This window comes from Theobroma umbraticum, unplaced genomic scaffold (assembly GCF_002168275.2).
Source record: "Theobroma umbraticum cultivar Fairchild unplaced genomic scaffold, ASM216827v3 scaffold_44.0, whole genome shotgun sequence".
Taxonomy (NCBI): domain Eukaryota; kingdom Viridiplantae; phylum Streptophyta; class Magnoliopsida; order Malvales; family Malvaceae; genus Theobroma; species Theobroma umbraticum.
Window position 1 is genome coordinate 3,949,292 of NW_018397255.1, and position 26,150 is coordinate 3,975,441.

Genomic DNA, 26,150 nt, shown 5'->3' on the forward strand with positions numbered 1-26,150 from the left:
TCAACCTTGTTAAAAACCTTCTTGACTCTTTTTCTTGTCAACAAGGACTTCCTGGCCCAACTTCTAATTTGCTTGGGCTGATGGGTGTACAGCTTCCTAAAGATGACGATAAGGGCAAGTGAGATCTGTAAGCTTTGGTCTCATGCTCAATTATTTTCTTGTATAACGGGGTCCATGGTTTTGTGGTGTAACTCCAATATGGAGATTGTACCGAGAAATCACTGGAATTCACTGTATATATTGTAGCTGCAGCGTCCTCCTTGTAACTGAAGGTAGCAAGTTGCTTTTGAAATCTATTATCTATCGAAACGCTGAAGTTGTGTTTCAGTTCTTACAATTATTGTGTCATTTTTTGACTCATAGTTTGATAAAATTTTCAAGTCCTGTGACTTTGTGGGTTACCTTTCTGTCTAAAGAGCGAACTGTGAGTAAAGAGACTTGGAGTTTTGACAAAGCCTGGTGCTAGAGTTAAATTTTTAACAGAGCTGAGTGTTAGAGTCGAGCATACTAGATACAGCAGATGATGTGCTATCAGCACTACGTAGAAAGACGTAAACTATCAGACCAAAATTATAAAAAAGAAAGATGTATACTAATCAACGGGTATTGAAGAATGTAGCATCTTGGCATACTTACCGGAAGAAGATGAATCCTTCTAGAAAAGAAGGGGGCAAAAGATGAGATCTTTCTGGCAAAGAAAGGTTTCCTTATTTGTGAAAATTCTTGGATTTTTCTGTGTTTGAATCGACAATAAGACAGCCTAGGTCGAATAGTTTGCTTTGTTATTTAAAGAAAGTTAAGCTGTTGGCTTGATTAAGCCAAAATAAAGGAAAGTGTCCTCAAACAATGGAGGAGACAATTTTTCGTACCTTTGCATGAGAACAAGCATTCCCTTTCATATAATTGCTTCCATTATTATAATTTTACAACAATGAACTTTTCTGAATTAACACTAACCAGGAAGCTGTCACTATACAAGGCTTAAATGAAGCCTGACTCTATAGTTATAGAATTGAAAATTAACAAAATAAAACATTATAGTTTGGAGATGTTAATGTGCCCATGGGACCTATGAAGGTGGAAGTTAGGCGGCCTTCTTTCTTAAAACAAAGGAAAGACCAGGTCGGAGGTATTGAATGACAATGATGATTCGGTAACATCTCATCCTTCCTTACCAGTCATCAGCCCCATCACTCGATAACGACAACAACAACGACAATATTGGAAAAAATATATAATCCCAGCAATCGACTTCGCTTAATATATAAATAAATAAAGGTGGAAAACGAGGTCCATGGAGATGGAGGAGACACCAGTGACCAAAAGCTAACAAATGGGATCTCAGTTTCCTTTTTATGTGACTCGGTTTGTTCGTCTCTTTTGACATCTGCTGTTTTTTTCCTCCAAGCTTGGACCCACCCCTTAAAAATCCCACAATCGTCACTCACCTCCGAGGAATCCATATCTCAACAGTAGATGTGTGATCCAACGGTAGTCATCGAATCTCTCATATATTCAACGCCGTATTTGAAGTGGCCAAAAGCACAGTCAACCACTGCTTTACATATATCTATGTGGATTGTTGGCTCTTCTCTGTTCCTATTCATTGTCTCTTTTGGGTGTTGTTAAGCAAGGAATAATAAGAAGAAGATGGTGTCAAAGACAATTGATTTGTTGAAGAAGGATCTTCCTGTGGAGCAAAGCTCTTTGGTTCTTTCCCAAGATGTTAAGACTGGTCTTGTTCTTGTTGACGTTGTTAATGGCTTCTGCACCGTTGGAGCTGGAAATCTGGTAACTTTCTCAAACTTTCTTTTCCCGTGATACAACTTTTTGTCATTGCCTATATACTCTTGCATGCTTTTGAGAAGCTAAATTAATTTTTTGCTTTTATATTTTCGATAAATGGTAATGTGGGATCTTGTTTCTATAGGCTCCAAGGGAACCTGATAAACAAATATCTGATATGGTTGAAGAGTCTGTGAGACTAGCCAAGCTGTTCTGTGAGAAAAATTGGCCTGTTTTTGCTTTCCTTGATTCCCATCATCCTGATATTCCTGAGCCTCCTTACCCTCCTCATTGCATTACTGGAACTGATGAAGCAAGATTGGTTCCTGGTACTTCGCTATTTTGATGACTACTTATTATTCATGCTTATTTATTTCTTCCTTTCAAAATATGAATTTAATGGCATGCATGTTTATGTATTTTAGCTCTCCAGTGGCTAGAGAATGAGCCTAATGCTACACTTAAATGCAAAGATTGCATTGATGGGTTCCTTGGTTCCATTGAGAAAGATGGTTCAAATTTGTTTGTTGATTGGGTTAAAAATAATCAGATTAAAGCTGTAAGTATTTCTAACAATTACAAAGAGACAGCTCAGTTTTGATTGTTGCGTTTTGCTCTTCGTTTGAGTGTATCTGGGAAAGACTTAATGTATAGTTTTACATAAGATTTTGTCTATTCTGATCTACCTCTTTCGGATTTTGAAGATCTTGGTTGTAGGGATATGCACAGATATTTGTGTATTGGATTTTGTATGTTCCACTCTATCTGCCAGAAATCGCCGAATTCTTACCCCTCTTGAGGATGTGATTGTATACTCCAGTGCTTGTGCAACTTTTGATCTTCCAGTTCATGTTGCCAAAGATATCAATGGTGCTCTGGCTCATCCTCAGGTAGTTCAAATCATAGATAACAGATTTTAAGATTTTAATCTTTGTTTGGTTCAATTTTGATATGCAATAAACTTAAAAAGCTTGATTTTTAAGAAAACATTTCTCCTGGTGAAGTAATTCAGTGAGTTTAAATTTCCAAATCTTACATCGTTCTACTTTTAATAATTGAATAAATAATTCATTAAGTCTTAAACAAATAGTTCACCATCAGAGAGACTATAGTGGTATCATATGGATAATAGCTCTTGGGATTCTTGGAAGAACAGTTCATAGAAACTTGGGGGAAAGAGTATCAGCTCTCTTGAATGCTATTCTAAGTGACAGTCTAATAACTTACAGAGGTTGGTGAGAAGCAGAAAACTTAGTATAAAGTTATTTATGCAAGCATAGTTCTTTTTGAGTTTTTTTTATCTACAGATGCTTTCTTTTTAAAACGCTTTGTTTGGTAACCATCTTCATCGGAAGCCAATGCAGTCCATGTGTCAGGAAGTAGAGAAAATAAATAGTCAATAACAACAGCACAATTGTGGATAGGATGGTTTTTTTTTTTTTCAGATATAAACTTAAATCAGTAATGAATACTGAGCCAATATCATATTTGATAAAACATAGGCATCATGGAGAAAGTTATTGATCACCGAGTCATCTATATGACTTCACTCTGTTCTTTGAGTTTCACTTGTTTATCAATTATCCAATTCTTCTTCTGGTTTCTCATAAGAACCACAATTAGATGGCTTGAAAGAACCATTTGATCTGCTATGGTGTTTGTACTGATTATTGTTTACTATAAATTATTTTAAAGCATTGCTTCTAAAATTTCAAACAAACTGATTGGTAATATTTTAATCTTGATACAAATTACCTTCCATTTTTTGAAGGCAGTAACTCCTGAAGTTAGATCATTTTGGTTCTTAAATTGGACATTGGATATTTATCATACCTTCACCCAAAAGTTGCAGATAAGAAACCAAGTTACCATGGATGCGTGCATGAATATAACCTGTTAGGCTGCGCAATGGAAATTGGGATGATTAATATTAGACATGGTGGAGAGAGGTATCAAGGAAAGTATTTTGGAGAAGTGTTGAATTCCCCAATGAGCTTGCATTAGCATTAAAATTCTGTACTTGAGGATGAATTTGCTGGGTGTGTGCAGAAAAGGCTTTGATTTCTAGCTTTTAGTTTCAGCAGACAAGAAGACAAGGTGTAGAAGACAAGGTGTAAACCGGATATTGAGAATGCAAGCGAGGGGAATGCCTAAACAGACTTACACGCATGCATATGTATATACATAGAGAGTCATTAATTCACTTAGACATCATTTTCCGTTAGTTACTACATTAATGTGAAGGTGTTTCTGCGGTAACTAATCTTTTTTTTTTTTTTGATTGAAAAGTGTTAGTAATCTGAGATTGAGTACAATAGTGATTACTTGTTGACTGTTTGCTTCAGCATACTAAGGTGGAATAAGGTTGAGACTGGACATTGAGAATGTAATTTAATACAATGGATAAGGTACTGTGGTTATAATTGCAGAGTGATACCCACAATAATACAGAGGCAATGCTTAAAAAGAGACTGCATTACTGTGAAGATGCATATTAAGTTACTTAGCCTAAAATGAATTCAAAAGTTTTTTTTTGAGGTCCCTTCATCAGCGACAATAGTTTTTCCCTGACAATTGATAAAAAGAAATGTGTAAAAAAAAAAAAAAAGTTTAGGCTGCTTGTTTTCTTATTGATAAAAACTCTTTTGAAATTTTTTCCTATGGCAGGATCTCATGCATCACATAGGTCTGTACATTGCCAAGGGAAGGGGAGCCAGGGTTGTATCTGAGGTCTCATTTGCTGTGTGTGTTGAAAGTGATACAGACCTGTAAACAAAGTTAGTTTGGCTCCAACTTTGATATCAGTGCCCAAGAAGAAGATGATCACGATGTGCAGGGCACATGACTTACCAGAGCCTGTATGCATCGTTTCATCAATAGGATACTTACTAGTTTATTATATGCTTTTCATTTCTGTTAAGCTTTGTCAGTACCAGGCCACGTTTAGGCTACTGGTTTGTTTAGTTTGTACTGTAGGGGAGACAAATAGCTGTATTTTGAAGATTCACTTGGCATCGGTTTCCTATAATTCTTGTATCCTTACTGCATGCACTCCATAGTTCAAACCTCCAGCCGGCCCCTAAGGAAGAAGAATTGGGGGAAACCATTAGATAAATTAGACTCTGTTCTTATCACCAACTTTTCTTACCTGACATTGGTGTAGAAAATAACTTGAAATGGCTAAGATCCTATCACTCTGATGTTGAATTGAAACAGGGCAATTTTGCTAAAGCTTCTGGATGAATGAGAATGAAGAATACAGATAAACAAAATATTCCCTTCACGTTGATAATTACAGACTATAAAACATCTACTGCCAACAGAAAACATGCTTTTCCAGTTCATAAACAAAATGAGAATAGGAAAAGTGTTGCCTTCTGTGAAAGTATCACTAAAAGGAAAGTAAGCAACTTTGAGAAGAGGGAAGAAAACATTATAATATAAGCTAACACGCACAGCCAAACAGTTTACCTAGTGCTACCAAGTCCTTGTCTTAAACCATTGTACTTCCGATTCAGTGCGGGGTGTACGCAGGAAAAGATGGATGTCCTTTGCTTCTTTGGTTTGACACCAAAGATAAATGACCTCAAAGGAACTCGAGAACGACTATCTGAGTGTTGCAGTTGACCACTTTGACGGCTCCTAGATCCAGAAAGCCCCCAATCTTCTGTCAACTTTGCCAGAGTTCTATCAACTTCAAGCTGTAGTGTTGTTACATGATCTAAACCTGCTTGCAATTCATCTGCAACTTTGTTATTCTCTTGTTTCATGTTCAAAATCTCACCTTGGAATTTCGCTGCTTGGTAACTTGTGAACTTGAAGTCGTCATCTTCAGCACTTGCTTTCAAAGCCTTTGTTATTTCTTCCTGAATGTCACACAAAGATGAGAATCGGTTCTTCAGTTCTTCTTTTAGTAATACACTTTTTTCCACCCAGACAGTCAATTCAGTCTGTATTTCTCTGAGGTGTTTGTATAATGGTCGCACATCGGATTTTAGAGAGTATTTTGCAGTGCTACTTCCATCTTGCTTTTGTCTTTCCTCGAGTTTTGATGCCTCAGCAGCTAAGTCTTTCACCGCAGTTTCAAATTTCTGTACCTCATGGAATGCTGTGCTGAATCGTAACCAGAAATCCAAGTTCTCCTCTAGCAGTTCATCAATGTTCATCCGGAACTTTTCTTCAATTGCTGAAGTAGTTTGAGACTGGTTAATTAGCATTACCCCAAGGTCTTCTTGTAATTCTTTCTCTGGTGTTGTGGAGGTTTCAGTCAATATTGATTTCTCAGAACTTACTCGAGTTTCAACATATTGATCAGTATTGCTTTCACCAAGACCTGTTTGGTAAAGGCTTAGTTTCTGACGTAAGGACCGAATCTCTTCATCTTTCATGGCGTTAGTGCTCTTCAGTTCCCTTAGCTGCAATGTTATCTCAAACAGGCCATTCTGGTTCTTTGTCTCCACTTCCGTGAGCTTCTTCTTGGTGTCCTTGTAGTTTCGAAGCATTGTGGTATACTCCGTCAATAGATTCTTCTCTCTGTCTTCCATACCTTTCAAGAACAACTTCTTCCAGTCTGGCTCATCCTCTTGACCTCTCTCCTGTTCGTTTGGTTCAACTTTGGCAAGAGTGTCCACTGTCTGTGAAGAAGCTTGCTCATCAACTTTGTCCATCAGGTCTTCACATTTCTCTGAAGGCTTAGAATCTTCGTGGCTAACACCTCCATCTACAGAACTTGTAATCAAATCATGTTCTTTTGCATCCTCCCTCTCTTTTACTTTCACCTCCTCCTTCCCTTCTAATTTTGCATTCCCACCCATTGTAAAGCCATCATCATGATCAACGTTTTCTCCTTTTTGTTCTGGCCCTTTGGATGATTCAACTTTAACCAGGGAGTCCTCTTCCTTTCGTAAAGAACTTGAGACTGTGACCATCTCCTCTGGTTTTGCACTCTGCAGCATTTTGCAGCCATCACTTAGATTCCGATTTTTGCTCTCTTGTTCTTCAGACTCTTTTTGGGATTTGACTTCAGCTGGAGAGTTCTCTCTTCCGGATGCATCAGCGACCTCAAACTCCTTGCCTGCTTTCACCTTCTCTGGCTTCTTGTCACTATCTTTGATCTTCTCCTTTGACAATATCACTTCCACGGAAGAGCTCTTCTCTCTTTCAAGCTCCCCATCTGGCTGCACACTATGCATTTTCTCAGAAAGGTGATTAAGATTACAATGAGCTTCAGTAAAATGTGTTTGGAGGTTGTTGTTTTGGTCTTCAATGCTCTGGTTCAAACCCTGAATCCCATGCAACTTCTCCTCCATCTCCCTTAGCTTGTTCCTCAAATCTTTTTTTCCATCAATCAGCGTGGCCTTATCATCTTCCAAGGTCCGAATCTGGGCTTGGAGCTCATCAGTCTCTGTTCTTAGTCTTTGGATAAGAGCTGTCTGAGAAGAGACTGCAGTTTCTAAGTTGATCACCTTGTTCACAAGTTCATCAATCTTCTCCGCCATTTCTGTCACAGTCAAAGATTCACCAAGGCCAACTTCAAAGTGCTCCTTAATCTTCTCCCTTAAAGACTCCAAACCTTTTTTCTTTTGGGTAGTGTCACTCACTTCCTGTTCCAATCTTTTAGACTTTTGTACTGCTATTTCTGATTTATCTGCACCAGATGGCTTTTCCTCACTGACTTCGTTTAAGAGAAATGCGTTCTTGAGAGAGTCCAACTTATCCCTGGCATCTTTGATCCTTTTCTGCTCCACTTCTACTTCTATGACTGATCTCTCCTGTTTCTCCTGCAGCTGATCCAAGGTCTCTTTGCATGATTTCAAAGCCGTTGCCGTCATCAGATTTCGAGCCTCATCATCTTCAATGACCCTACCTTCACCAAATTCATCTCCCAAACTGCAAACTCTCTCTTGCATTTCTTTTATCTCATTCTCTATTTCCCAGTACTTTGCCAGCCCACTCTCATAAGAGCTCTTAACAAACTCCTTTTCCGTCTGCAATGCGAGAATTCGTTTCTGAAGCCTGTCAATCTCCTCTAGTCCCTGAGCCTTGGTCAAACCAGACTTAGGAACTGCAGTGGCAGTGGCTTTTTTTGATTTCTTAGGTTGCATTTTCTTCGTGGCTGATGTTATTAAACCCTTTAAATCTTTGACAGGAAGCTTCGGAACCTTGGGGATATTGGCTTTTGAGTTTTCTGAAGACTTCTTTGGAAATTTTGGTGAGCCATCTTCCTCTTCATCATCCATCGCAAACTGGACTTGCTCTGGAAAAACAGAAGCAATTGTGTTGTTTGCATTTTGCAGCTCTGTTGATATATGGTCATACCGTTCAGCTAAGGAACGGTAAGCTCTGTAGGATTCTTCCACAAAATGTATCAGTTCTGGCCTCTTTTTGTAGTACATTTCTGCTCTCTTGGCAAAGGAGTCTCCATCTTCTTCAATGAGCTTAAGCACGCTAGCTACTTTTTCCTCCATATCTGCAATTCCCATTGAATTTTCTCAGAGAGTTTTCCAATTGCATACAGATACAGATTGAGTATTTCAAAGCTAAAAACCAGTTGATCATTGATAAATTATAGCACCAACTTCATAAGTATTCCTAAGCTGTTACCATTTCAATAATATGGAAACAGAGATTTGATCAAAATTTAACCTTAGGTAGATCATGGACTGAGTAAATTGAATCCCTGCTATTGATCTAAACTGATTCATGATCAGAAATATAGACTTGAAAAGGGAATTAACTGTAATAAGGTTGTACAACAATAGATTTTTCTGACTGTTAGGAGATCATTGCTTCACTTAATTGTGCCAGAAAATAAATAATATTAGACACATTTTTAAAAGAAAAATAAAAGAATATGCAATGAAGATGCTGGATCATAAATGATAATGAATTTAAACTCCATCTGTCTAACTGCATTTACGATATATCATTTGAATCAAAATTGTCAGAAAGAACTAAACTATCTATATACGATGATGATTTGACATCAACCAGGCCAAAATTTCAGCTTTCATTCATAAAAAAAAATCCATTCAAAATGGGCAAAGCAAAGAGAATCATAAAACAACAACAAAAACCCAGAAATGATTATGCTTTGGACATCAAGGAAAAACATAAATACCTTGGAGGTTTTGTTCCAGCCATTTTGACTGCTTTGTTCTGATGTGGCTAGCCCACCACCAAGAATATGCATTGCTTGCAGCTCTTTGCAACATATTTTTACCTTATCACCCTTTTCTTCTCTATTGAAAGAACCGCAATACCAAAAACATGTAGAAAAAAAAAAAATCTCTGTTCTTTGTTTCTGTTAAGACCCCAGAAGCACACAAAACTCTACACCTCTCTCTCTCTCTCTCTCTTTAGCTTTAGCTCTGTATCTTATCTATCTCTCTATAAAACAAAGAGAAGACATGGAAGCCAATAAGGAATAAGAGAAGGGAAGAGAAAGGAAAAAGAACAAGAAGCAGAAGGAAAAAAAAAGTCTTAGTTTTGACAAGGAAACGTGCAACAAAGAAATCTGTGTCTTCTGTATTTGTTATAGGATCATGGAGGGGAGCAAACTTCGGCCGAATATATTGTTGAAGCAATGGAAAGCCTTGTTTCTTCTCTTTCTCTTTGTATTAAAATAAGCCATGGAAGTGGCATTGTACCTCAAAAAACAAAAAAATAAACAAACCAGTTCAAAAGGTTCAGCCAGTGGTCCATCTCCACGTGGCTTTCTTGTCTTTTTCCAGGGTGTTCAGGGCACCCCACTTTTATGATTTGGGATACTTCTTTTAACCGACTTTTTCCATTTTCCATAGGGGAATGAATTACAAAGTTTTTCAAAGGTGTGGGAAAACAATCAATTTTTATTAGAAATAAAAGCCGTTTAAGCTAAGCAATCTGTCAGTCTGTCACCGACTGGACTTGGAATCTCCTCGTCTGAAAGACTAAACAGCTTTTCTAAAGGGCATGCTTTTAATAGGGGAGTGTTTGAAGATCAAAGTTAGGTGCCCTAATCAATTGAATAAGAAAGGACAGGCATTTCTGTTGGCATATATTTTTGGGAGAGGACCCATGTTTGAGAGTTAAAAGAACAAAGTGTTCAGCATTTCTAGCTAATTGTCCTTTAGGCCTCCCTGGCTTGATTTCGGTAACCAAATGAAAACTTCCAAGTCTCCCATGGTGGAAACGTTGAACTGATAAGAACAAAGAATCCCTGATTATTAAAAAGTTTAATCTAAAGATAAATTTATGTGAATGATTTGTAAACAAAACATTAACGTAAAGTTTTTTTTTTTTATAAAAATTTGATTATTTTATCATAATATGAATATGGTGATAAAAATGTCTTAATTATTTAAGATTAATAAAAAAATTATTGAAAAGAATTTTGATTATGACATGGATAACAACGTTTACTAACTTTGGATCTTCAAAAATTAGCACATTGTCAAATTCTTGCCTTATATAAAATGGTTATAATATTAGCAATGGTCTCTTTTGAAAGGAAGGGAGAATAGACACAACTTCTCTAAGATTAACAATCTAGTTATTTCGTTGTCATCCGCAAGCCAAGCTATTGATACTCTCATCGCAATAGCTTTATGTTGATCAAGGAGCCGCTTCCCATTCTTCCTAAACGAAAGTGATAATAAGGAAAAGAAGTGAAAATCTATAAAGATTATCTCGAACAATAAAATGATGGCAGGCCTGGTAGCGGCAACCTCAAATTTTTCAACAATAATTTGAATCATGGCTTGCATGTCATGACTGCCAAAAGATGGGAAGACATGGGACTGGGGAGGGGGCCTTGACAGGCAACCCATGGAGCACAGCTTTTCTTTCCGGACAAAAGCATGCCCTCGACAACACTTTATCAAAGATTACTTGAATCATTGCTTCGGGTAAAAGCTAATGGGCGTCATTGGCACTGCAAACTGGTTGTGTAGGGTTAGACATGGAATGGTAAAGGTGGGACTGAGACTTAGAACTGCAAGATCAACATACAACGCACGCTCTCAAGAAACCCCTCCTTTTTTTAAGCTTTATGGCAACAACTGCAGGATCTTCATGTGATCACGGCAAACGCCAAGAACTGATTTCATCATTTGCACGATTTCATCATCTAACAACCGCAACTCAAGTGGTCCATATTCAAGGCCCACTAAGCTATGAGCCAAGGATAATATTTCCACTTGTTTTTTTCTTTTTAATGATGGTATAAAATCAGGGGACTCGTTTGTTATTGCAATTCAGAATTACAGAACCATGTGGACCACCTTCACGGCGTGAGGTTGCTGTTGAGAGGAAGAAAAGAAGCAGGAGAACTCTTGAGGACCCGCTCCGTAGCGAAAGAGGAAACTTTGGGCAATGCTTTTATGTCAGAAGTGTGAAGTGACACCTATTTGCATTGCTCATGAACTGTCCTTTTTTCCGTTTCTACTGGACAATTGCAGCTGGGTACCGAGTGTTCTAGATTAATTTAGCTATCATCGACCACAAAGCACAAACTGTTGGGTTAGAGCTCTCATTGACAGAAGTAACTACACAACACAAACTAAACAACATGCCATCGATCAATACAAGAAAGCAGCTAAATATAAAAGAAAAATAATCCTCGTGATAGAGGTTAAAAAAGGATTTACAAAATTGATTGGACGGTAGATTACTCGGGGGAAATATCAAAATTATTCACAGTAGCTGTGAGCTGAAAAGCAAGGATCATTTCTTGCATATTCACAGTAATACTATTTACAGAAAACAAAAAGACTCTCCATCATATCGTTGGTTTTCCTCAGATCAATTCAACGCATGTAAGCAGGAAGGATGACTAACTAAACAGAGTAAAATCCTGACAACAAGTGTCATCTTGAAGCAGAGAATAAAGCATACTCTGTGCATCTCCATTCTCCATGGATGTCAATCCTCTGCATTCTATCAGAAGTTTCATCTCTACCATCGCTTGCTATTCTTTTTACATTATTCTCTGATACTATAATAAGATTACTTCTTCAAGACTACTCCAAGGCTGAAATATTAACAGAAACTTATCGACATTCAGGCAGCCAGTTCTAGCCTTTCAGAGAAGAGAACCACTGCTGCATAGAGTTGCTTCCCTCTGCATATTTGACAAAAATGCAAATAAAAGTTAAAGTGTGCATCAGAAAAATATTAGGCCCATGCAAAAGAGCAACGAAGTTAACGGCAAGAAACACCCAAAGCAGCAATTTCTGTCAAAAGAACATGTATAAACATCTTTTAATAACTAAGAAACACCAAACTCATAAGTCATAAATAGGAATTATGGAATTCAACAGAGTTTAAGAGATAAGATAACAAGTCAAAAGCCAAACTCCCTACCTTAAAAAGCTATTCACACAGACAGTTCATCATTGATCGACAATGTTTGCAATATTGTCCAGAGGCATGCTACCAAGCAGCTCCAGATGGTTACTTGTCTGATATTAATAAGTGTATGCAAACTGCATCAAATAATAAAATTATAGTATCGAGCAAACTCATGTTTGTTCTCACTCAGACTAAGGTAAACATAAACTGCTGCTGCCTAAAACTACAAAGGGCCACTCAGGAAGCACCTTGCAAGAAATAGGTTGGAAGAAAGAAAGGTTGACACCAAAATGGCAGCAAGAATTACACAGACTCTGAAAATTGATCCTGCAAAGTTTTCTAAATCATTTGGACAAGTTGCATCAATGATACCTACCAATTATCTCAGAATGGAGATACCTCATAAAATCCTAATTTGTAACACTCTTTTCTTGGCGTTCTGTGCGCCCCCCCCCCCAACCACCACCACCACCACAAAAAAAAAAAAAAAGAGCAGGAAAAATGAGGATACAACAAAAGTTCTGCATGTCAAAGCACATCATCTTATACTTTTCCCATACGTTGTTTAAAAAGAACAAATCTAAAGGCTGCATGTAGTCACTTGAACACTCTCCAGACCACATCAAGTTTAAAGCATCTAGTTAACAATGGCAAGTGTGAAGCTAATGTTTCATTAAAATTTAAATTCCATCGAGGCTTTCTTTAATTTAAGTGATGTATGCTGCAAGGATTGAGTGCAGTGAACATGAAAGTATGCTATAAGTTGCAGCCAAATCACATGATATTGCCTTGTTAAATAGGTATAAGGGACCTAATTTCTAGAAAACAAGGCAACATTCTCTTAAACTGTACTACTCCAAATAGCTTCCAAGTACAGAACAGTGATATTTGTTTAATAGAGATAGCAAAAGCTTACAGTTAGACACAGAAAGGCATGAAGAACAATCTTAACTTCTTGACAAAGACAGATATGAAGCCTTTTACCCTGAACAAGTTAAAAATGTAGCTTCCAAGACAGAGGAGCATTTAAGATGCCATAGAACCAATCAATTAGCCTCACAAAACACCGTGCCATAAAATTCAATGGCACAGGTTAAATTTGAACAGTTCCACCAACAAGCTGATTCTAGGTGTCAATGCACAATCAATCAAAATAATATCATAAATGAACAAAGGAATTAAATAGATTTTTATAGGAATAAGCTCTTACCAGAAGATAAGCCATTAGGGAGGTTCCTGATTGCACACAAGAGCTGGTTATTGAAGGCCTCTACAATTTCCTTGCAACCAGGTCTATAACAAGGAACCAGCACAGCAAACCCACCATCATCTTCACCATCACCTTGAAAACCAGGACCGTGGGGCTCTTCCCACCCAATGGACCATTCTGGACCATCTGATTCATATCCAGACGAATGCATACCATCTGATGGAACTACCACGATATCGCATTCTTTATCAACCACCCTCCTCTCCTCACAACCTTGCCACTTTCCCTTTCCCTTCTTTGGGGCTATTTTTGTCTGGAATTTAACAGTTTCAGACTCTCTCAACCCCAACCCCCAATCAGAAGAAGAAGAATTCAGAGAATTTAAAGAAGACCCATTTGAAACAGGTTGTTTCTCTTTACTTCCACCACCCCAAAACCACCATGGAAAACCAGGAAAGGAAACTGCCATTTTTTTGGAACAACCTTAAAACTACATAAATCCTCTTCCTTTTTAAGTCAAAATGGTTACTTTTTCTTGCAGTTAACCACTATATTAGGAAATGATCAATTGAGTTTGATAATTAAAAAACAAGATCAGAATTTGGAAAGATATTAATTGAATCCAACAATTTTTTAATATCAATTGAAGTAAAAAAAAAAAAAGGCTTGTAAATTAAGCTCAAGCAAACTGTCTTCACTATATATTTTCTTCAAAAAAAATTCAAGCCCAAACAAATTTATCCAATCAAATGGGTCATTTTCTCATACCGCTGTTTCTTTTTTCTACAGTTTAATGACCCTTTGTTCTTTCCTCAAAATTGTGCAACCAAAGTCACCAAAAACACAAAAGCCCTTAGAAGTCCCAAATTTAGAACCTTTGCTCCAAGTGAAAAAAAGACAAATATTTTTAAATAAAATATTTTAATTTTACAGAACTGAAACGCCGCTAAAAGCTCAAAATTTTTAGAATCGGCGATTCGATTATGATTCAAAGATATGACCTTCTGGGGAAAATCGGGATAATCCGGGATCGGAAAGGGATCAAACGGTCTACCAAGGAAACCAAAACCGAGAAAAAATGTTTCACCGGAAAATCGACAAAACCAACCGCTTCACCGGAGGAAAACGGAAAATCCAAGCTTTTTAGAGGGCAAATAAAATACACGGTTGAATTCACTGATAAAAAAGGGGTCAAATTCAACAAACTGTAGAGAGAGAAAGAAAATTTTAATCGATTAAAATTGTAGGGATAATCGAAAACCCTAAAATTTACTATCGCTCACTCATCTCCATTTTTTCCTTCACTCTGTCTCTCAAGGTTTCTCGCTCTACTGTAACAATCAACTAATAGAGCCCCTGCTCTTCTAGATTTTATAGAGCCATTTTTTTAATTAGTTTTTTTTTAAGTATGAGTTTTTTAATCCAAGCACATCGGACGGCCCAGATACGATAGTGTGAGGGAACGATTAAAGGATTTTTTTACTAAAAAAACAGATAATTGGTTAAAAATTAATTTAACCTTCGACATGGCGACAAGTGCGACCGAGAACCGTCCAGATTTTGCTTACGTGGGTGTCGTAAAATCCAATCATTGCTTGCGCACGGCGTTGTAGCGATGGACACGTTAGCCCAGCCATTGTTAACCTACAAATAGTTAGTTTAGACTACAATTATAATATTATTATAATATGTTGAATTTAGGCTTTGCCTAATTGAATTTTGTACGCATTCTTTTATTAATTATTAGTAGCTTCTTTAGATTTTTAATTACTTACAAGCAAGGTTTTGCCAAATAAACCATGTTTTATTTGGTTAAATGATATACCAAAAAATTATAATTATTAATTAAATTACTTTACTGTTTAATTATAGATTAAAGGTTGAAAACGAAATTAATGTGAATTGAAAGGAAATAGCCTTTAGCTAAAATTGAAAAGCAAATAAAATGGAAACACTTACCTTATGTAATTTAAATGTTTGATAATAATAATTATATATATAATTAAAAATGAAGTTTGACGTATGATTAGTTAAATTTTTGTTTGTTGATTTGATTTACTTATATCTATTTTTAAAAACTAAATAAAAAACCCCCACTTGGCCAAAAGAAAAATGAAAACTTAGTTGAACCTTAGTAAAATTACTTGAATGATTTTTATTTTTTATTTTTTTAACTCTTTCATGGCTTCATGATACGATTGAAGTACTTTTTGTTTCCTTTAATAAGTGAAGCAATGTTTAGTAGTAATCAATGACTTGACCTTTCCCGTATTGTTAGGATGATTTATCCTTGAGATCACTTCTCCTTGTCTTGTTGTTCGTTCATGTCAATTAGCTCACTATAACAATTTATGAAGACAAGTTTTAGGCTTGAGGCATATTAGCATGTGTGCATGTGCTGTCTCTTAGATTTTTTTTTTTCTTTTTTGTAGTGCTTTTTTCTTCTTGTGTTGAGGGTATTAAATTGTTTGGTTCTGCATATATGGTACCTCACAGCAGAGCCGAGTATTCAATATTGACATCAATAAAGAGTTGACGGTTAGATTAGAAGACTCGAAATCAAGTTCAATTATTAATATCGACGAATTACGTTAGTCTCGTGATATTTTTATTTTATATTTTATATAAATGTGATTATTAAAAATTTAAATTTAAATTTTTCAAAATTATATAATTTAAATTTAAAAAAATGATTGAATTAGTAGTATCACAAGCAATTCATTATTCGATTCCTTCTTTTGTCTAGATGATTCTTCTTCAACTCCGTGGACATAACAATTCATTGCATCTATATTTTTAGGTGCTAATTGGATAGAAACGTTGGCAGCTTTTGTGCTTGTAGTCCAAATATTTATTTCTTTCGTGTTAGAGAATGAATCGCATTTCATACGATGGTGATTGCCCTTTCCGTTGCGATTTTGCAAAGCATCATTAGTTTTTAAGCAGCATGAAGAGCAGCAAAAGTCCTTGTTTAGCAATTCATGAGCACGGGATAAAATGAAATAATACCTTTATTATTAACTTTTTTAATTCTACCTTTTACTTTTTAAATAAAAAGATTATAAAATGTTTCAAATATGAAAGCAAACAAATTATTCCATTTACAATCCCACTCAAAAAGTTAGAATGCACTCGTAAGTTTACTTTATTTTCATAATTAAAATGATTAAGTCTTTTTAATTTTAAGATCATATTAATTTTCAATAAACAAAAAAAAACCAAAAACACAAATAATTTTCAAGAAGCCATGGAAGCAGTAACTTGATATCTTGTTGAACCTTATTACACTGAATGACTTTTTTCTTTTATTAACTTTTTTTTAATATTTTAAAAAAGATAATGATTAGTAGATGGATAAACAGTAAGTGAGAGAATAGAAGAAAAGATGTCATTGAAATATCTTTATCTGAGAGTCTTTAACTCATTTACGCGGAAAATATTTAAGATGTAGGAAAAGTCATGGAGCGAATCTGCTTTCTTTTTTCCTTTTCTTTCTTTATGCACCATTTTTCTATTTGGATTTTTTTTTTCTTCATCTTTAATACTAAAGCGTTTACTAGGAAAGTAGGCAATACACAGGAGACAATCTTGGTGGAGAATTTTCCGGAAAAAATCTTAAGCAGGGCACTTTTAATAATGGCAAGCTTAATTTGACTTTGCGGTTGTGGCATAAAGTTCTCCAAAAATAAGAGTTACAATTAATGGTTTTCTTTTGCCGAGAAAAGATATGATAAAAATTTTATTATCTTAAGGACAAATGTTGAAGAGAAAATAAAAATGAGGTCCAAACAGATCTTGTTGCATATTTGACTCAAATTTTAATAGAGAATTAATTTGGATTTTGATAAAATTTTATTAGTTGAGAATTTTTTTTTTGTAATTGAATTTATTTACGGGCTTATTTTAAATTTGTAGTTCTTCTAATTAAATGGCACACCCCTTTTTAATACCATAGTACATTATTCTCCTTTTTTAGTTCACATTATGTTATGCACATAAAGAATTTCGTCAACAAGTTTTTCATTACAATTATCGGAAATTTCTTGGCAAAGGTGCCAGATCGGACGATGATGATGCAATCCCAGTTTTGTCATGTGAGGCAGCAAGTTGGTAACACACAACATAATGATCTAGGACTTTACTCATGGATCATGATAGAAAGGGCAAAATTGTTGCAAAAAGAGCAAAGCTTTGAGGACCCACCTTGACGTTCAAGTAAACGGCCATCCATTTTTTTCAATTATTTAAATAGCAAATCTAACTCTAGGCCTAGGGGGTGAAAAGCATGTATAATGCTTCACTTTCTCATCATCCTAACTTTTTATTTTATTTTATGTTTTACAATTATTTCTTCCCAAAATTTGGCTTGACTCTTTGATGTTCTTGACAAATCATTTGTTGCCCTCCAAACATCCACCCATGTTACATATTTCCACGGTATCCTATGGCTTTGCCCAATACACTTGTTGGATTTCTTTCTTTGACGCTGTTTTGCCATATTCGATGAAAAGTAGCTTTAAGAAGAAAAAAAAAAGGTTGGACCCAAAAAAATGTATAGAAATAAAGTATTTCCACCAACAAAATCTTCTACTTCTCTAATCCTTTGCCTGTGTAATGCTTTAGTTTTTCTGCTTTTGTTAGGTTTCAACAATGAAAAAGATAAAACGTAAAGGGGAAGTATAAAGAAAGATTTAGAAAAAATAGTGAATGCAAAAGCTAAATTTGGTGTGGATGGTGAAGGTATGGAGTATGAGATACTTAAAAGCAAAATTACAACCCAATAAAATAGTGGATTTGGGTTGACGATATATATCCCAAAACTAAGCAGATACCATTCGGCAGCACCCACTGCCATTTTTCTACAAGCTTTGTGACGAGAGAGTCATGTTTGTGCGGAAAGCAATGTTAGATGGGAAATGCGCCCACTTGTAAAAAAAGGCTGAGCAATCAAACCAAGAGCGAAAGCGAAAGAAACAGAGGCAGACAAAACAAGTATCCTCCGCCCACTTGCTCTTTCCAAGAGCGTGAGCTTTTCTTTCACCCACTTTGCGCCGCTCCCCCCATGTGCTTTGTAGAGCGTAGAACGTCACTTGAGCCAAAAATATCAACACGACACACTTCCCTTCCTTCGTGATTCCGCAAAGTAGGCAAATTTTGACAAGGAGTGATTGTATTCGATACATTTACCACATCGGAACTGGTTATTGACCCATTCAAAGTCAGTTAACCCTCTAGAAGCCCCATGAACTCCACCACTTACTAATGGCTTGAATGAATGTTAAGTTTTAAGTTTAAGCCCTGACACTTTTATTTAACTTGATTGTTAATTTTTATATGTTAAAAGTTGTTTGATTATAATTATAACTATTAATGCATTTATTTTCATTAGAAACAAAAGGGAGTGTTATTAGAATGAAGTTGTACTGGGTGGGGGATAAGGGCCCTTAATGTTTGGTTAAGCTTCCCTATACTACTTCATGGTTATATCCACGAGAACCAAAAATTTATGGGTGAATATTAATATGATGATATGAAGAGTAATGATTTGAACTATTAATTATTCATGACATTAAACACTAAAGGAAAAAAGAGAATAATATAGGCAAGTGGGGAGAAAAATTGTATCCAAATCAAATATACACCCCTCACTTGGTGCACCTAATACACGAAATTCAATGGAAAGTTTGTCTTAAATTTGTCAAACAAACAGAGTGTCTTCTTGTTTTTTCTTTTAGAAATTTGCCTTCATAGGTTATGGTTAATTCAACAACCATGATCATGACCTCTCCTTAATTTGGCCGGTTAGGACTATGATGGAATGATTAGTAATCATAATTTGGCCTTATTATTTATTAGCCTCTTTAATTTCTCCTTGTTTGAAAAGGTAAGATGGTTTATTTATGTTCATTAGATATTTTGTCTTCTTCTTTACTTTGTATTTGTGCTGAAAGAGACCCCAGACTCCAAAGCGATGAGATCGATGATGAGGCTTCATGTTCTTTAATTTAGTGCCATTACTCGTGGGACAATAGTTTTCTATTTCCTTTCTGGCCACTAAAACCTAGTGTTTTCCATTTTCTTACGTGATTAAAAATAAATTAATTTATATTTTAATTTATTATTTGTGGAGTTGTGGTATGCCAAAGAGACCAAATTTATTGAAGAACATGGCCTAATAGCCCCATCGATGCAACCTTAATTAGATCACAAGTTGCTGTATTATCTATCTATGATTATAAACCCTTAAACTAGTCCTAATCTCTTTCTTCCCATGTATCAAACAAAGGCTTGAAACTTTTATTTTAAAGGCTTTAGTAATTACATTCTTAAGGTCCATATCATTTAGCAATTAATAGAACTCATTTGCAGAAAGTTGAAACTTAATTAGGAGACAAAGAATTTGAAGCAAAAGAAACCAGGCCAAAACTCAATACAGTAGATATTATTAGTTCTGTGCAATAGGAAAGAAATGGTTAGGAACTAGCACATGGATGCACAGAAACTTGAAATTGCACCACTTTGAAGATGTCTAGAGTTTTAGACATAGGCACCAAAAAAGGTGATCCACAAAGGGACTAAAACAAAGACAAATAGGCATGTGGTGAGCTATAAATCGATAGTCAATATTTGATGACATGATTACATCATGAGAAAGCAGAGAGTTGGTGTTGACACAAGATAAGCAGCAAGCATCTTTTGAGTGGCAAGGGCATGTGGTTTCTGGTTTGTACTCTCCCAGACCATGTGTGGCACAGGGACAAAGTCTGCTGGTCCGGGAATTTGCTTGCTTGTCTCTGCATATGATTTTCTACCCCAAATGATTTGCTCGTATCATCCTTTGATTGATCTACTTGTAGTTGAATACTTCATCACCTGAATACAGAGAGAAGAGGGTCCCATTTTTGCTTGTCATCACTGGCATGTTTTTTGATTTGTTCTTAGATTCTTGATGACGATGACAATCAAAGTTTGGTTGATATGCTCCCAGTGGAGACTATCCTCTCACTCAACAAGCAATACATTTCTCAGAAGACCATGATATGCAATTTACGAAATTACACAACTGTTAGAATCTAAACCATTAGAAAAATAATAGGGATTCAATAGTAGACTACGTTTCTTGGATTTTATCCACTTTCCTTGTCTTGGCTCTCTTGAGGATGGAGATGGTTCCTCCTGGTTATACATACAAGGCCGACTCATTTCATCTCTATCTCCGCTTAGGGGGCCCTCATAAAACTCGCGGTCCCCTTCCGCCTGCGGTCCTGATAAAGATGAAAAGACTAGGACCATATGAAACTTAGAAGCAGCACTGATAACCGCTCAATCCCACATTGATGAGATACCAAAGCCAACAGTCCAAGTGCAATCATATAAACTAAAGGCTAACTTCTTGGTAAAAGCACGGAGCCGTGCGGTGAGCACAGAGCGAACTATTCTTTCGCCTTTTACTAAAGAATACCGTGTGCTCGCCGCTGACAGCGGCATACGCCAATTTTTGGAGGGCTCTCTGATATGGATGAGTCCCTACAATTCCAGTTTAAAGTTTAACGGGCGTTCAAGTTACAGAGCGGAGCGCAACTAATATGTTTGATTAGCTAAGTAATGTGAAAGTGAAGAATTTATTTTTTAAAAAATGCCTTAAATTAACATGTACTAACCTTTTAAACCCATTTGTAAAGTTAAAAAAAAAAAATTCATTGCCTATGTATTGAATAATAGTTTGAAATGATTAATATTTGTTAGAAAATTGATTTTATAACAATAAGAAGTATACAGCCTAACGATTAGGATTTGAGATTTTGGGTTGAATATTACATAAATAAATAAATATATTTATAAAATAACAAAAAAACCAATTTTGTAACTTAAGGCATATAAAAAATGAAATCTTTGTAAATGAAAGGGAGTGGATTCAAAGGCCCATAGCAACTGACTCATCTTAAGTCCAACCCAACGCCACTTCCACTACCTAACGGCTAGTCTCATTCAAAATCATGATTCTAAAACTCCCCACCGGGCCATCCCTGACTTTTTGGAAACGAGAGGGAATCGGATAATGGATCCGAGGCTAACGCCGTCAAGTCTCCGTCTGATAAATTTTAAATTCCCACGATCATCCTCACTCTTAACGGCTCTTTTTGGACCACACTCACATTTCCTTTCTTTCTCTTTTTACTTCCGCTCTGCATATTTTCTCTTCGCGATTTCAAAATTTCGAGTACCAGAAAATTACCGAAGAAAAGAAAAACTTGATCGGAAATCCCCTCAGATGACAAATCTATAACAAGAAAACCAGGTTCTTTTCTAAGGTCATTTTGTATTCTCGTTATTTCCGTTTGTTTACAGAGAAATTCAAGAAACCACTGCACCTCCCATAAAAAGAACAAGAAAGGAGCCGAGAAAGTTCAAAATGTAGGGAAAGACTGAGAAGTAGTTATTTTGTTGGCTTAGTTGTATTGTGAAAGTTTTCTTTAAAAATCTCGTTAATTTTGTATCATGTGGCTTTAGGGTTTCAGTTTTTTGATATTTTCATTTGCAATGTTTCATTTGTTTGCTTAATTAGATCTTACATTCGCACTCCGTTTGTTTCCCTGGAAAGACCTAGAAAAGAAAATCACATTAGATCTTAATTTTTTTCTTTTTAAAAAATTACCATTCAGTTTAAAGCATGAACATCCTCTGCATGTCAAAGGAATTCTGACGGATAATATTTATATGCTTATGGAATAGCTACAGAAACATTTTCACTTAATAATCTGTCATTATCTTTGGGACATAATGTTAGCTTTAACATCCACCTAAACTTTTTAGCTAAAAAGGTTTGTGCTTTGTGTACTAACAGGTGTAAATTGTAAATTGAAAATATATATTCAGGAAAAAATGGCAATGGAGAAGGTTTATGAAGAGCTAGATGAAGTCAAAGTTGAGAATGAGAAGCTAAGGGCAGATTTCAAAAGCAAAGCAGCATTATGTGAGCACTTGAAAAATATCCAGAATGAGCAGGTAATGAAAATCCAAGAAGGGAGTTCAAAAATCGAGAAGCAGGCTCAAGAACTTCTTGAAAAAGAAGAAGAAATCTCGGTGGTGAAGCAAGCGAATGAAGATCTTAAATCCAGTCTGAATGAAAAAGAATCTATCATCAAGCAATTGACTGCTGCTAATGCTAAGCTCAGAGTTGAGCGTGATGAGAAGAATCAAAACTGGGAGCAGGAGAATAGAAGGCTGATATTGGCTTTAGATGAGGCAAATGAGAAGAATATAGATCAAGAACAAAAAATTAATGTGCTTAAGGCGGAGATTGAAGGCCTGAAAGCGCACCTGTCAGTTTCACAGAAGAAGCGCTCAGAAGCAGAGAAAAAGGCCAAAAACCCAAAAGAGTTGAGAGAAAGAGATGATTTGTTGGTCAAGGTAGAGGAAGCCAAGAGGAAGGTTGAAGATCAGCTAAAATGGAAGAAGGAGCAGTTCAAACACCTAGAAGAAGCCCATGACAAGCTTCGAGATCAGTTCAAGGTGAGTGAGAAAGAGTGGGAGCAAGAAAAATCAACATTGCATGATGAGATTTGTTCGCTGCAGACAAGATTAGATTCTCAGATCCGAATTACAGGAGATCTTCAAAACCGGTTACAAATGTGCAACCAGGCCTTGGCTCATGAAGAAACACGAAGAAAGTACCTGGAAGTTGAAATTTCAGAGTTCAAAACACGCTTTGAAAATATTTTTGCTGAATGCCAGGATGCAAAGTCACAACTGGACTGCTTGAATTCCCAGAGGGATAATGAAGTTGCAACTCTGAGACATTTATTGGGCACAAAGGAATCATTTTACAAGGAAATGGAGTATCGAGCAGGAAAACTGGAGCAAGAAAATCAAGAGCTGATGACATCCCTCAAAGAACTCCAGGAAGCCCGAATTCAGGAAGCTGGAAGTTCTTCTTCTCTTTCAAAACTGAAAAACAAGCTCAAAAGTGTGGAGCAGATGCACAAGGAGTGTTCAGCAAATCTAAGGGCTAAAGAAGCTGAATGGAACTCTCAGCAGGAGGAAATGACCAAGAAATTAAATGACTACAGCTCTCAGTTAGAGAGGAAAGATGCCGCTTTCAAAGTGCTTGAAATGGAACTTGAAGGTTACCTTTCTTCAGCTGTGCAGTTGAAATTGCAGAATGAAGAGATTTCTGTTATGTTACTGCTGATGAAGTCAGGAATGTCTGAAGCCCAATTGAAACTTGCAAATGTTGAGGCTGAGTTGGGCCTCCATGAGAAAGAGAGGGTAGAGAATCTTTCTATTCTGAGGCGGCAGCTGGAGATGAAAAATACTGCTCTGGCTAATGCTCGGAAAGACATTGGAGAAGAACGTGAGAGGACAGCAATTTTATCCAGGAGGGTTGATACCTTAGAACAACTTGAGGATAAGTATCAGCTGATGCAGAAAGAGCTCGGTAGATGTAAAGAAATGCTGGAGGAATCATCCAGGTGTCAACTTCGGTTGAAAGAGCAAGCTTTGCAGGTGGACAATGATTCAAAAGGAAAAATTAGAGAAGTCTGTGATGCTTTAGATGTGGCAAATTCTGAACTGGCTGAAGAACAGGAGAAGGTAGCATCTTTGTTATGGAAAGTTGAGTCCTTGGATATTATTGAAGGACAGCGGCTCCTGATGCAGAAAGAGCTTGAGAGGTATAAAGAAAAGCTTGAGGAAGCATCTAGGTGTCAAATACACTTGGAAGAGCAAGCTTTGCAGATGGAAAGTGAATCCAGAGAGAAACTTCAAGAAGTTTGTGATGCTTTACAAGCAGCAAAATCTGAATTAACAGAAGAACGAGAAAGAGCAGCTTCGTTGATGAAGAGGGTTGAGTCTTTGGATCAAATTGAAGAGCAGTGGCTCCAGACACAGAAAGAGCTTGAGAGGTATAAGGATTTGCTCGAGGAAACATCTAGGAGTCAACGTCAGTTGGAAGAGCAAGCAGTGCATATGCAAAATGAATTTGAAGAGAAACTTCGAGAAGTTTGTGATGCTTTAGAAACTGCAAACTTTGAATTGGCTGAAGAACGTGAGAGGACAGCTTATTTAAAGAAGAGGATTGAATCTTCAGATCACTTGGAAGAGCAGTGGGCCCTGAGGCAGAAAGAACTTGAGTGGTACAAGGAAATGTTTGAGAAGTCATCTAGGTGCCAACTTCAATTAGAAGAGCAAATGTCTCAGATCGAAAGTGACTCAGAAAGGAAACTGACAGAAGTTGGCAATGCTTTGGACAAAGCAAATTCTGAATTGGTTGAGAAAATTTGTGAAAGACATGAAATTGAATTTGAATCGTGGATATGGAAATCTATTGCTGAGCGGTTCAAAGCTGACCTTGAAGAGAGCCAGGAACTGCGTAAAAAGTTAGAAGCGTCTCTTCTTGCGCAAGTGGAGGTTGGAGAAACTATCAAGCAAGATCTTATCCGTATAACAGAAGAGAAGGAAGGGAGAATAGTTTATCTCCAGCAGCAGAGAGCATCACTAGAGCAAGAGCTCAAAACAAGAGAATTAGAAGCAGTGAGTTCTGCAGAGGAGAGCATTCTTCAAATCACAAGAGAACAGGACAAGATCTTAGAGGATCTCCAGAAAGAGATTGGGTTGCTGGAAGAAGAATCACTTAGAAGAGAAATGGAAGGCGCTGCATTTGCACATATAGGCGCAGAGAGAAAATTTGAGCATGAGAAGGAAAATCTTTTGCGGCTTGTAGAAGAGAAAGATCAGAGAATAGATGGTCTCATGCAGGCTGTCAGGTCAATGGAAGAAGATTTTAATAGCTCATTGAATTCCTTTTCCTCAGAGCTTGCTGAGAAGCAGGCACAGATTAATTTGGTCCACGAAGCTTACGAAAAAATTGCCAGAGCTGAGATTCTGGCTAAGCTAGAAATTGAAGAGAAAAAATTAATGATTTTGGAGTTGGAGGATGACATTCATATTACACAGGAGAAACTGTTATCGCAAGAAAAATCCCTGTCTGATTCAAAACAGCTAGCATTAAATGTTGAAGCTGAATTGGAAGCAAAGCATCTGCAAATGAAGAACTTGGCTGATCAGATGGAGGCAAGGCTGAGAACATCAGAGGCTTTGGTTGAGGAGCTTAAGAGTGAAAAGACAAATTTGCTCGAGGACATCATGAAGTTGTCAATGGAGAGGGAAAGTTTGTTCGGAGTCATTGGGGGCCTAGGTGACAAGATCAGTGAGTTCTCCAGTGAAGACGCACAGCTGATGGGAATCTTGGGAAGGATAGTGCAGTCTTTTGACAATAACACTTCAGGCTTGAAAGGTGGTGATGAACTTTTTGACTCTCTAAAAGAGAACAAGAATAGTCCTGTTCCTTCTCCGGCAACCAAGAAACCCGATTCCGCCATTGAAGAAAGATCACCATTTAGACAGCTCAACTAACTTGCAACTAAGGAAAGAAGCTATTATCAATACAACTTGTGTGATTGATGGTTTTCTTTTTCATTTTCTTTTTTGCCCCCATTCATTAACTAAGTTTTCCGGAAGAATCCATGCAGTTTAAAGCATGGACTTCGTCTTCCTTTTCAGCTTTGAATATGACAGATTCATACATGTATAAGCGTTTGTATCTGCCAGTAACAATTTACCACATGATTCATTGTTTCATTTTGAAGAACCAGCTCGTAATTTATCATATTTTCTCCTCCTCTGTGGAAGTGGATGGTTGTTGCTTAAGTACTTTATTTTGGGAAAAGCTTGTTGAATACATGTATTCCCATCCTGTGGCCAAAGAGCTAACATTTCAATAAGATATTTGTTATGCTCCATTGAAGACTTCACATGTTTCTAG

At 36.7% G+C, this 26,150-nt stretch overlaps 4 protein-coding genes and 1 non-coding gene across 8 annotated transcripts; 3 read left to right on the forward strand and 2 right to left on the reverse strand.

The window, feature by feature from the left end:
* The first annotated feature begins 1,290 nt into the window (after positions 1-1,290).
* On the forward strand, positions 1,291-4,916 carry NIC1 (nicotinamidase 1). The gene is made up of 5 exons (XM_021445565.2): positions 1,291-1,791; positions 1,931-2,114; positions 2,211-2,344; positions 2,490-2,675; positions 4,453-4,916. The coding sequence occupies exons 1-5, from the start codon at positions 1,651-1,653 to the stop codon at positions 4,555-4,557; spliced, it is 750 nt and encodes a 249-aa protein (XP_021301240.1). The 5' UTR covers positions 1,291-1,650; the 3' UTR covers positions 4,558-4,916.
* A 126-nt stretch (positions 4,917-5,042) lies between these two features.
* NET2D (Kinase interacting (KIP1-like) family protein) lies at positions 5,043-9,389 on the reverse strand. The gene is made up of 2 exons (XM_021445564.2): positions 8,906-9,389; positions 5,043-8,254 (listed from the first exon to the last, which is right to left on the reverse strand). Exons 1-2 carry the CDS (start codon positions 8,997-8,999, stop codon positions 5,253-5,255), a joined length of 3,096 nt encoding a protein of 1,031 aa, XP_021301239.1. The 5' UTR covers positions 9,000-9,389; the 3' UTR covers positions 5,043-5,252.
* A 1,958-nt stretch (positions 9,390-11,347) lies between these two features.
* Positions 11,348-14,656, reverse strand: LOC110409789 (uncharacterized). 2 transcript variants are annotated; one of them, XR_002444605.1, is made up of 3 exons: positions 13,328-14,656; positions 12,130-12,251; positions 11,348-11,887 (listed from the first exon to the last, which is right to left on the reverse strand). XR_002444605.1 is itself a non-coding variant. In XM_021419255.2 (2 exons), exons 1-2 carry the CDS (start codon positions 13,794-13,796, stop codon positions 11,841-11,843), a joined length of 516 nt encoding a protein of 171 aa, XP_021274930.1. In that variant the 5' UTR covers positions 13,797-14,656; the 3' UTR covers positions 11,374-11,840. The 2 variants fall into 2 exon arrangements, 1 of the variants encoding a protein (XP_021274930.1); XM_021419255.2 differs by lacking the exon at positions 12,130-12,251 and having other exon boundaries at positions 11,374-11,887.
* Positions 14,657-20,735: 6,079 nt separating this feature from the next.
* LOC149527602 (U5 spliceosomal RNA) lies at positions 20,736-20,852 on the forward strand. Its single transcript, XR_016350796.1, has one exon. It is a non-coding gene; the product is annotated as a U5 spliceosomal RNA (small nuclear RNA).
* A 316-nt stretch (positions 20,853-21,168) lies between these two features.
* On the forward strand, positions 21,169-26,102 carry LOC110408832 (basic helix loop helix (bHLH) DNA-binding superfamily protein). 3 transcript variants are annotated; one of them, XM_021417938.2, is made up of 2 exons: positions 21,169-21,626; positions 22,173-26,102. In XM_021417938.2, exon 2 carries the CDS (start codon positions 22,211-22,213, stop codon positions 25,739-25,741), a length of 3,531 nt encoding a protein of 1,176 aa, XP_021273613.1. In that variant the 5' UTR covers positions 21,169-21,626; positions 22,173-22,210; the 3' UTR covers positions 25,742-26,102. The 3 variants fall into 3 exon arrangements, with proteins under 3 accessions (XP_021273613.1, XP_021273612.1, XP_021273614.1); XM_021417937.2 differs by having other exon boundaries at positions 21,170-21,626; positions 22,205-26,102; XM_021417939.2 differs by lacking the exon at positions 21,169-21,626 and adding an exon at positions 21,649-21,742 and having other exon boundaries at positions 22,205-26,102.
* The last annotated feature ends 48 nt before the right edge of the window (positions 26,103-26,150 follow it).

Coding starts and splice junctions, on each gene's coding strand:
- NIC1 (XM_021445565.2), top strand. CDS start 1,651: ATGGTGTCAAAGACAATTGATTTGTTGAAGAAGGATCTTCCTGTGGAG. Junction 1,792..1,930: donor CCGTTGGAGCTGGAAATCTG/GTAACTTTCTCA, acceptor TTGTTTCTATAG/GCTCCAAGGGAACCTGATAA. Junction 2,676..4,452: donor GTGCTCTGGCTCATCCTCAG/GTAGTTCAAATC, acceptor TTCCTATGGCAG/GATCTCATGCATCACATAGG.
- NET2D (XM_021445564.2), bottom strand. CDS start 8,999: ATGTTGCAAAGAGCTGCAAGCAATGCATATTCTTGGTGGTGGGCTAGC. Junction 8,255..8,905: donor GCTGGAACAAAACCTCCAAG/GTATTTATGTTT, acceptor TGGGAATTGCAG/ATATGGAGGAAAAAGTAGCT.
- LOC110409789 (XM_021419255.2), bottom strand. CDS start 13,796: ATGGCAGTTTCCTTTCCTGGTTTTCCATGGTGGTTTTGGGGTGGTGGA. Junction 11,888..13,327: donor CCCTAATGGCTTATCTTCTG/GTAAGAGCTTAT, acceptor TCAAATATGCAG/AGGGAAGCAACTCTATGCAG.
- LOC110408832 (XM_021417938.2), top strand. CDS start 22,211: ATGGCAATGGAGAAGGTTTATGAAGAGCTAGATGAAGTCAAAGTTGAG.